Source organism: Arachis ipaensis, chromosome B07 (genome assembly GCF_000816755.2).
Source record: "Arachis ipaensis cultivar K30076 chromosome B07, Araip1.1, whole genome shotgun sequence".
Taxonomy (NCBI): domain Eukaryota; kingdom Viridiplantae; phylum Streptophyta; class Magnoliopsida; order Fabales; family Fabaceae; genus Arachis; species Arachis ipaensis.
Window position 1 is genome coordinate 6,085,384 of NC_029791.2, and position 11,044 is coordinate 6,096,427.

The 11,044-nt window shown below is 31.6% G+C and overlaps 2 protein-coding genes across 3 annotated transcripts; one reads left to right on the forward strand and one right to left on the reverse strand.

Annotated features, from left to right (window-relative positions):
- LOC107608020 lies at positions 841-2,929 on the forward strand. The gene is made up of 4 exons (XM_016309912.2): positions 841-1,206; positions 1,516-1,552; positions 2,370-2,453; positions 2,688-2,929. The coding sequence occupies exons 1-4, from the start codon at positions 904-906 to the stop codon at positions 2,738-2,740; spliced, it is 477 nt and encodes a 158-aa protein (XP_016165398.1). The 5' UTR covers positions 841-903; the 3' UTR covers positions 2,741-2,929.
- LOC107609202 (CSC1-like protein At3g21620) lies at positions 5,212-10,694 on the reverse strand. 2 transcript variants are annotated; one of them, XM_021107154.1, is made up of 12 exons: positions 10,677-10,694; positions 9,311-9,660; positions 9,036-9,182; positions 8,799-8,934; positions 8,477-8,578; positions 8,018-8,137; positions 7,798-7,878; positions 7,304-7,644; positions 6,800-7,045; positions 6,386-6,710; positions 5,952-6,185; positions 5,212-5,715 (listed from the first exon to the last, which is right to left on the reverse strand). In XM_021107154.1, exons 2-12 carry the CDS (start codon positions 9,622-9,624, stop codon positions 5,449-5,451), a joined length of 2,313 nt encoding a protein of 770 aa, XP_020962813.1. In that variant the 5' UTR covers positions 9,625-9,660; positions 10,677-10,694; the 3' UTR covers positions 5,212-5,448. The 2 variants fall into 2 exon arrangements, with proteins under 2 accessions (XP_020962813.1, XP_016166551.1); XM_016311065.2 differs by lacking the exon at positions 10,677-10,694 and adding an exon at positions 10,209-10,606.

An 11,044-nucleotide genomic window follows, 5' to 3' on the forward strand; every position in this document is an offset into this window, starting at 1 on the left:
GAAATAGTACTTTACACAAATTTATTTAAGCCAAATTAACCGCCAAAAAGTAGTTCAGAAAATGTCTATCTAGTATCTACAACTTAAAAAAAAAAGATATTGCAGTTATTATTTAGCTGCAACAAAAACAAAGAAAATGGGGTGGAGCAACCGGGCAATGGATGTGACGTGGCGGCTAATTTTTTTAGAAATAAAAAATAATGATATGTAATCTAATTGATATGTTTTTTTCTAGTATGAATTTAAGATTTTTATTTTATTTTAAATAATAAATTAGACTCACATTTAAAAAATATAAGGATCAGATTTTTATAGTGCACAAATTGAAAAGTCTAATTTGTAATGAGATAAATTTTTTTTGTTCTCAAATAAATTAGAGGATTTGATATATATGTTTAAAATTTTTTTAATACTAAAATGGAAATATGTCTCTTGAATTTGTATTTTTTTTTAAATTTAAAAATCACAAATCTAACCCTCAAATTTATGATATCAAACAAATAAAAAAAAACAAAAAACTAAACATTTAAGAATCAAATTTGTGACATCCACATAAAAACCACACTAACTCTATTATTAAAAAGAGTATATCAAAAACAGTCATTAAAGATAACTACTAATATAAAATATATGTTGAAATATAAATATAAATACACATTGAAAATAAATTAAACCACACATGTATTTATAAACAAATATATTAGTGACTGATTTTAATAGCTGATTTTAGTGTGCAAATAGTGTTTTTGTATTATAAAAGATACCACCAAAATCCCAAACAGGCAAACACTAAAATTAAAAACCACATGTAGACTGTAAAGTGAAAAAAAAAGCTGAGAGGTTGAGCTCCACATACTAACAATACTTTTTGGTTTTTTAAGATTTTTTTTCCCATTTTTTTCAATGGCCACTCTCTCTTACTGTACTCTTCATGCTTTATCTTCTTTTTCTTCTTCATCAAGCTTGGTTCACCTTTCTCACTCTTCTTCTTCTTCTTCTTCCATACTCCTCCAACTACCTTCAAATCCCAGGTTCACGTTCAAATGCAAAACCAAACCAATAACAAAGCCAAGGTTTTTGATGATCATTGATCCTATTTTGCTCTTTAATGGAATTGGAAGCACTTTGTATTTTGACACCCAAACCCTTTTAGCCACCGTTAGTGTTTTGGCTGCCATTGCTCTTTCTCTCTTCCTTGGTCTTAAGGTAACGTTTTCAATTCTCAGTTAACCAAAATATTCTTATTACATAAAAGATTAAAACATGATAAAAATGTTATTTTTTTAATGTAATTTTTAATAGTTTTTATATCCTTTAGTTTATGACTCATGTACTTTTGCATTCAGATTAGTGTACCTATGGAAAATATAATATTTATTTTTTAAAAAAACAATTTTTCACAAGTTAAATATTGGGTTGTATTATATCTTTAGATTTTTCTTTGTTCTAGATATATTAATAGCGTTTTCTCATTCTTAAGATAACAAGTGATGCTACTTTCTGTTGATTCTTCAGGGAGATCCTGTGCCTTGTGAGCGTTGTGGAGGCAATGGTAATTATCTTTCTACATTTCTGAAACTCTGTGGAAAGTTGGAAACTATTGTAAATTTATATTTTATACAAAGAATATTAGTAATACTTTAGGAAGTGGGAAAATGTTACAATTCACATGATTAGCAACAAAAACTAAGTTGACTTAGATATCTTTAGTTAAAGGTATATGATACATGTGCTTATACTTATCCTTCTTTGTGTATCGAGCCGATTAATTTTCCTCATCATTGAATGCGGTGTGAGACCAAGTTGATTTGGATCACACCTCATTCATTGATAGAAGAGAATTAGTCGACTCAACATACGAAGATGGATGAGTATAGACTAACATTTTTCTTATGTAATACTGCACAAAAAGTGGAGTGATTATGAACTGTTAGTTTAGAAATTGTAGTTTCTGATTATGACCATCTATTAAACAGAAGCATACTTGTTCTCACCATTATCCAATATCTAGAGTTGTTGTGAATCAACTATGATATGTGTACATAAAAAATTCAGCCACAAATTAGTCCCCCATATAGAATATATGTTGAAATATAAAATACATAGTGAAAATAAGTAAAACAACACATGTATTTATATACAAATATATAATGACTAATTTGGTGGTTGATTTTTAGTATGCACGTAGCATTTTTTGCTGCGAATTTTGTTTCTGCTGACGAAATCGAGAGAAGAAAGAATCAACATAGTATCGATGATGAATCAGTGTCACCTATTACATGTTAGAGTCTAGCAGATAATGTTCTTGACAGAAATTAGGCTTTATTGAGAGAAATTGCAACTTGAATACCATTTTTTCTTACAATTAGGTGGGACAAAATGTGTTTTCTGTGACAATGGAAAGATGAAGAAAGATGCAGGGTTAATTAACTGTAAAGTGTGCAAGGGTTCAGGTATCTCTCTATCATCATGCATCAAAATATACTTTCTCTGTTCCCTTTTATCTGTTACTGTCATTTTTTAGTACATCTTTGAATTAATATATCTGAATACAATTTACATCTAAATACAAAGATTAAGAAATGTACCAAAAGATCTCAAGTAAAGGAGAATCATTATACCTATCCTATTAGCAAATCTTTCAGTTGATATATATCTATATATCTTTATTTGTTTTCTCTTTTTAGGATTGATACTCTGCAAGAAATGTGGGGGTTCTGGCTATTCTCGGAGGCTATGAGCTGTGAATATATCCTTTCATATCCAATATCTAAGATCTTTCTCTTCTGAATAATTTGTAGTTCAAATTTTCTTTCATCTGTAAATCTTTTTAATCCATTTAAATTGTTACTGTCACTTTCTTTGAAGTCCTTACTATCTCATAAAATTCAAATATAAAAGTTTTGATCTTAAATATCTCCTTTTCAGCATATCATATACTTGTTTAATGATTATGATGATTTGTATATCCATTGGAAAAATGATGTTAATTTACTTTATTTTCCCCTTCTAATTATGCCACTACAATCCGGAATTTGACAAGTTTTTGCTAAATTACTCTCGTCTTATAGTTTTATGAATTTTTAGTAAGCTTCTAAAGTTTAGAAGGGGGCTCTATTTTTTCTCAATTCTTTTTGTTAAAGAGCTCCTTACTTGTTACTAGGCATAATAAATTTCAAGGACTTAACTATGAAGTTTAAGAATTAGTAGGGCCTTAGTTAAAAATTAAATTAAATTACAACTCCCACTTAAAACAACAAATTCCTATTTTTATTATTTTCAATTTTTATTTGCAAAATCTTAAATACGAAAAATATTAAAAATTGAGGTGATTAATCTTCTATGAACTATAGCTCCCTCCTCCTTATTCCTTCACTGTCCATTGTCTGCTGCTGCACTACTATGAGGCCTGTTATGAGTGAAAGATATGTACTTCAAATAAATAGTGGAACCAAGCATTAATCTCAGACATTTTCTCTCCAGAAATTGTTCAATGAATCTTCTCCTTAACTCCAAGAGAAGGTAAAGATACAATTCAATGGATCCGACTCCTCTAAAGTTGTATGTTCACTTTAGAGAAAAAAGTACGCTATTAATCATCATTGGATTAAGATAATGGGGCTCACAGATAATAAATGTTACAAATTCAAAGGCGATTAAAGTATCACTTTACCACTTTACTAACATCGTTATTCTAGAGGATTTTTTTCCAATTTCAATGGGTGATGAACAGAGCAAAAATATATGATGTTGCATCAGGATATATGATTGCTTACCAATTATACCATACTTCCATTGAATTCTATTCGAACTTCATGGAAAAGAGGCCTGTTTTGGAGCCATTTATGAAAGATGAAAATTCCTCGCAAGATTCTACTTTTTGCGTGAAAAATTCTCCATGATAAGCTTCATGTTCTGCTTCTCATCCACCAGTGGTTCTCATCAACTTGCCCAATTTGAAATTCAGCACCATAATCACTCGTGCAATGTCTATTTTTTTTGTGGCGACACTAATCTAGTGTGGATTATGATGTACGGACATTGACACGGATACGACACGAGACATGCGAATTTAAAATTCTTACAAGACATAGGGACACGACATATATATAAATATAAAGTATTTTTTAGATAAATTAATTTTTTTAATTATTTTTAATGTCTTTTTTAATTATATAAAATATTTAAAATATTTTTTGTTTTAATAATATATATTATTTCTATACTCATTTCAAGAATACATATTAAGAAGAAGGTTAGACATGCTGATATGTAGTGGTATTTACTATTTCGGTGTGTTCGGAGAAGAATTTTTTATTTTTTATTAAGACATAGAAGATACGCATGTCAGACGAGTGTCTTGTGCGAAATGTGTCCGACATGCGGACATTGCGAATAAGAAAAGTGTCCATGCTTCATAGAGTGTGGAAGAAGAGTCCTTTGACTTCATCCCAGACTCTAGATGTTCCTTGTTCTTCGATTAGTGGAGGGATTTGGTGTTACAAGCTGGATTTCAGAGAATAAGCTTTCATAGAGTTTGGCTGGTTTTGATTATAGCTTGGAATATCTGAAAGGAGAGGTGTCAGCGAGTCTTCGAGCATGTCCAGGAGCCTTCGGATGAAGTACTAGCAACATTGCTTAAGTTAAACCAGGAGCTATCTATTTTGCTTTATGTATAATGTCTAAGATTTCTTTTCCTATTTGCTTTTCTATGTTATTATTTTCTTACAATTTCATGTGTTCATGGATATCTAAGAATCCTCCTTTTTCTATTTCTCTTGTTATGACTTTTGAACATTATATTTGTTTTTCTATTGAATAAAATACTACTATTATCTTTAAAAAATAAAAGAAAAATATTAAAAATAAAAATAAAAATAAAAACCAATCGAACCCTTATAACAACTTACAAAGTGAATCAAATATTTTTCAATTTTTTAGTTGGTGATTTACTTTGATTTGTGTTTTTGGTTTGAGTGATTTAATTTCAATTAGTGCAAACGTTTATACATTTCTCTTAAACTACAAGATTATTCTATACGGATAACTAATTTTTAATATTCACTTAACATGATTGGGTATTATATAACCACATTGTCTATACAATATGTGATATATTTGGTGTATAGATAGCAAAATTTTTAGATTTGCAATTATAGATAATTACTTTGTGCTCTCCCACAGTCGAATGTTAGTACATTTGAAAACAAGTTTAGCACTTGAACTCAAAATGTTGGCAAATTTAGTTCTTGTTAGTAAAAATTTGCTGTACCAACTAACTAAACCAGCATAAGATTAAAATAAAAAAAGTTGGTAAAAAAATTAGACCTGGATTATCTACCCATCCACCATGTTATATACACTTTCAACTTTGCAACAAATAATATAACAGTGAATTCTTTTTACTTTTTTCTCCTCATAAACTCCAACTCTAATATCATTGTCAAATTAAGGCCGCAAATGTTTATCAGCAGATTCATGGAGGGGAGATGACAATGAACTGCTATGTTTGCTAGGCGCCGGTGTGTTCTTCCGAGACTGTCGTTTCGTTTGGACAAGCACCGGTTCCTGCTCACCCTCTTCACTCATTGCTTCGCTCTCACTGTCTTCGTCGCCACCCTTGAAAACAGGATGGATATAAGCACTCTGTAGGAACTCTTTCAAATTGAAGTTCGGCTCTCGGGCACGCTCCAACGTGTCCTTCATCATTGCTTCCTGAAGTTCATATACACAACATGAGAATTCACATAAATTTGATAGAAGAATGAACTAAAATGTCAGCAAATAATGGCATGAAAGATTCAAATTCAGTTTGTGTCGCGAGTTCTTTGTGTTTCTGTCTTGAGACAGTTACCAAACAGAATCTTTAAGTATGTCTCAAACATTGTATTTACTTTGCTTATTGCTCAAGGCAAACATGAACACTAGTATGTCTTAATATCAAGACTAACCTGTAATGGATGCCGAATGAAAGCAGGTTCATATCTCCCTTTGCAGAAGCGATGAAACCAAATGGTTAAAACAGGGAGAGTGATGAGCAATGGAGTTGAGTTAGAAGCTTCTTTTGTACTCAGTAATCCCATTAATAGAAGCTGTGAGATCACTAAAGCAAATATAATGCGGCCATGTACATCAGGCCAGAAAGCTGCAGCACTCTCATATTCTTGGTTGTACACATTTATAATCTGCCATTCAATTTGATTCATTAGCCTTAGATAAGACATGCATAAAGAATGACATGCAAACAAACATGATTATAGTTCGGAATTGTTACTAAAAACTAAACTGAATCTGAAAAGATTCAATAAATACTATAGTGTTATAGTGCAAATGCATCAAAATGATTAAAAGCATCAAAAGAGAAGGAGAGTTTAAATTTTCTTACCTGATGACGATAGACAACATATGCAAAACCGAAGAAGACGATGATGTATGGAAGTAAGAAAGGGGTGACCACAGCATAAACAAGGCCAAGTAAGAAATAAAGTTGAATTTGTGGTTCTCCTGTATTGAAACCAATGGTTCCCGGATCCATTGCTTCTTCGCGGTCCTTTTCAGTCTTCACCAAGAAGGTGTTTTTCAAGTGATAGAATATCAATGGCTTCAACCTTAGAATCTCACCAGCACAACCAGCCCAACCATCAACCATTATATATGTTATGAAGAAAGTTGCCTTCATAGGAATTGAGACACCAATAGTCTTTGGAATTCTACATACATAGCAAATGTAAATATTATTTAGAAAATTTTTACATTGTGGTTTATGGTTAATAGGCGTAAGGCTGCGCGGAGGACTTACTCATTTGCAGACTGGTGGATAAACTTATCCAGTTGCTGGAAGGCAGTCCCAGTAATTATGCTCCCAAGAAATACATTTATGAACTGAAAGATATAATATCTTGTTGCTGATCTCCTTTCGAGAGCAGACGTGCTTATAAACCCTTCGAACTTAGACATTATCATCAATATTGTTGGCAGAAAAATGAGGAATATCTTCAAAGCAATCCCAGGAAGGAAACCTTGTATAAAAGATTTTATAAATGGTCTGCAATAAAAAAAAAAGTTAGCATAAGATTAGAAATTCCAACACATTTTGGGTAGTAATTAAACTCAGTTGCAATGATAAGAGAGAATTACTTTGATGCATTGTTGGTGTAAAATATATTACACTATCAACTAATCAAAAGAATTTAATGATGTATCAACAGTACACTCTAATTATGATTACTAAATCAACCAAAAACAAGAAATATGCATTAATCTTTTAAGAAAAAAGATGGCATTGATGGAAAACAATGCTTACATCTCAATAAAGGCCCTCAAGAAAGGAGCTGCTTTTTCAATGCCTTCAATGTTAGCAAGTGACTGCACGAATGCGATAGGAATCATGAAAAAGAATGTCAGAAAGAAGAAAGCCACTGCAACTATAAGCCTCCTTATTGTGAGGGAAACATATGGTATGGCCATGTTATTCCAATACACATCACGAGGTTCCGGAGCCCATTCAGTCAGCCATGTGGTTGGATTTCTGGACTGCTGAGTTTGGGCACAAACTGCTGCACCCCAACGAGTTCGGAAAGAAACAAAAGCTGCTGGCATTATGGATTTAGGATCTTTTATGACTTTCTCTCTCTCCAATTCAATCTGGAAATTCATTTATAGAAAGATACAATCAAATTATGAAATGAAGAAGTATTATTAAATGTTTACATTGATGGCATAAGATCATGTGATCCACCAAGTACATAAGAAATTATGAAGTACATGAAATTGTAAAGAAGGATTGGTAATACTAACTTCTTTTGAAAGTTTATCGATTTCGTCAGTGTAAAAATCAATTGCGTCCACCCTATTGCCGCAAAGTCCTAAAAATCCAGTCTGCTGACACAATGTTAGCCATGTGCAAAGAAAGAAAAGAAATGCATGCATTGAAAAATAGCATGAGAAAACTTATGCTGAAACCAAATTCAAAATGGACAAATAATTCGGAGTGCATAATTGGATTGTGAAGGCATACCTTTTTAGTTGGCCTTTCGGTTTGATTTCTAGAATATTTAAGTTGGTAGTAGTCAAGCCAGTTCTGCTTTTTCTTCTTCTTAGCAACTAGGCTAGAAAGTTTCTTTGCATTGTAAATAACCTGCATATATAAATATAATTGCACTGTAAGTGAAAAGAATAACAAAGCAATTTGGATATAAAGATAAATCATTGAAGCCACACTGCAATTATGGTGTGACAATCCTGTAACATAAATTGACTGAAATTGTTGCAGACTTTAAGATTATCATCATATCTATCTCTTTTATAAATATCTTAATATTGTTATTTATACTAGTCATGAAAACAATTCATTTAAACACAAGTAATAATAATTATGATGTCATTTTGACACCTTACCTAATGATTCATTCAATTTTCACAAAATTATCAAAAACCAAAAGAACAAGATATAAGTAATGAAAATTTGGGATCGGACCTGATGAGTGAGATAGTGGTCTGGATGGTTGACCAAGAAGAAATGCTCCACTAGCTCACTAACTGATTCATCAGGATCAGGTGGTACATTCCTAACAAGTACCTGCACAAGTAAAGAGTAATTTCTTTAAGAAGAAGTAAGAAGGAACCAAAAGTAAAATAATTCAAGAGCACTGTGACTTTTGAAATAAAAACAAATAGGATACACTTTTTGAGTATAAATTTTGGATTAGGAGTTAAACAATCCTAGTACATAAATCCTTATCCAGAAGCATTGTTACTGTGATTATAAACATATCATAAGTCATGGAACATGATCTTACTGTGAACTGGTCAGGACGGCGTCGTTCTGAAGCAAGAAAATGCAACCTCATTGTTGCAATAATCTGATACTCCCTTTTCAAGATATAGCATGTCCAAAAGGTAAAAGCATAGGCCATTACCAAATGGGTCCAAAATCTGCAATACATTTAAAACGTTATTTGTGTATAAAAATTAACTTCAATTACCGAAAGCTTCTTCCATAACAAAGAAAAAATACCAATACAACATTTGCTTACCTGTTTGATCCTAATGGAATGTTTGAAATGGAAAGCTTATCTATGCTGCTGTAAACCAAATTTGAACGCTTCAAGGTGTCGTTGGTCCAATTGACAGGTACCATAACAGAAAATGCAAGGAGTGCAATGGGGACAAATATTTTTAGCCTGAGAATATATAGTAAATCAACAAGAAAGAAAGGAACAATTTGATCAATGCCTGCTCGAAATTAATATATAAATTTAATATCAGATACACAACCATAGTTACTGCAAATAATATTTTAGGAGCATACCCGAGCAAGTATATCCTCAAGTATACGGCGGAATCCAGGCCTGCATGGTCAATTAGTTCCGGTTCCGGCATTTGCAATGCTGCCGGCATCCAATTCAAGAACCTTATATAAGAATTGAAGTCTAAATTGACAAACTTGCTCACAAATGCTCCTGAGTGCAAAGGACTGGTCCTTAAACCCTTCAAATACCATTTCGGAAAGTACACTCTATCATTTATAGGTTGTATCCGGAGCACAGCAAATGCAATTAAGAAAGTTAATGCACTGAGGAGGTTTATTGCTGCTGCAAGTCCTATATCACCAAGTGAAGCCATTTGCACACTTCAACAAACTAGAGAATAAGCTATTCCCTGCAAAATATATATACAAGAACTATGTCAAAATTCCACTTCATTTATAAAATTAGAATTTAAAATTGCACTTCAGGTACTGCATTGACAGGTAAAAGACAAAAGGACTAGTTTGACAAAAAAATTTTGTTTTTTTTTTGTACTAAGCTGTATTTTTGCCTCCCCCTAAACTCATTACCAATTTTTTATTATTTATCCTTTTTTTTTTGTGAGCCATGGAAGTGAAAATTAGCCCTTCTAAGTGGCAAAACCATCCTTCATAAACTTGTAAAATGTATGAACTACCAAACCGTGTGTATAGGACATGTTGTTTTGGTTACCATAAAGTCCACAACCGAAACTGAATGATGAATCTACCAGTTCTTACAACACAACAAGAACTAAAATCCAAAACTTCAAAACATGTCAAATTCTTCCAAAATTTCTATTTCATCTAAGCTATCGATGAACATAAAAGAAAAGGGTCTGTAAAATAAAAAAAAAAAAACAAACTCGTAAAAATTCTACATTTGCAGAGCTGAAAGGTGAAAACTTTCATGATCAAATACCTCTTTAGAAACTGCTACTCTCAGCTGAAACAAAAAACGAAAATTGAGCACTTCTTCTTCTACCCAATTGAGATGATCACAGAAAAATAAGAAAGAGAGAGAGAGAGAGAGAAAGAGATAGTAGTGTTAGTTCAAGCGACCAAAAGGGGAACAGCCAGAGGCAAAAACGTCACGAATCGCCTAAAGTTGAAAACTTTATGGCATTTGATTGCAGAAAATGGGAATTAGATATTGAAAATGAAGTTCCGTAAGGGGATGTCTCAGTCAAGAATATGAGGCAAGATTTGTGTGCCTACTGAGTAGTACAAAAAAGAGCAGGTAGACCCATTCATCATGTGTGAGTGATATTGATTCAGATAAAGCGATGTGAATATTTAAAATATTGAAAAACGGAGAAGAGAGTGAGAACTGTGTATGACTCAGAAACAGAAGAGAAAAGAAACCAGGTGGCAGAGGAACAGTGCCTACCGTTACTATTTTTCTGTCGTTTTTCTCATGTCCTGCGTCTATGCAATCAAACAAAATCATTTTTATATCAAATTCAGTCTTATTTTTAATAAATTTTAATTATTCTATGCATTTCTATAAGTTTAACGAATTTTTAATTAAATTTTTATATTTTTTTTAATTAAGTTCTTATACAAAATCAAAATTTATAAGTAAATTTTTATCGTAATAAAAATATTAAAATTAATAGAATATTTTATTAAACTATATAAAATATTTAATTAAATATTAGATATTTAAACATATTTATTTTGTTTAACGAAATATTCTATTAATTTTAGTATTTTTATTACAATAAAAATTTAATTACAAAATTAAATATAATATAG

Coding starts and splice junctions, on each gene's coding strand:
- LOC107609202 (XM_021107154.1), bottom strand. CDS start 9,624: ATGGCTTCACTTGGTGATATAGGACTTGCAGCAGCAATAAACCTCCTC. Junction 7,645..7,797: donor TCGATAAACTTTCAAAAGAA/GTTAGTATTACC, acceptor ATGAATTTCCAG/ATTGAATTGGAGAGAGAGAA. Junction 7,046..7,303: donor TTGAGGGCCTTTATTGAGAT/GTAAGCATTGTT, acceptor TTTTTATTGCAG/ACCATTTATAAAATCTTTTA.
- LOC107608020 (XM_016309912.2), top strand. CDS start 904: ATGGCCACTCTCTCTTACTGTACTCTTCATGCTTTATCTTCTTTTTCT. Junction 1,207..1,515: donor CTCTCTTCCTTGGTCTTAAG/GTAACGTTTTCA, acceptor TTGATTCTTCAG/GGAGATCCTGTGCCTTGTGA. Junction 2,454..2,687: donor TAAAGTGTGCAAGGGTTCAG/GTATCTCTCTAT, acceptor TTCTCTTTTTAG/GATTGATACTCTGCAAGAAA.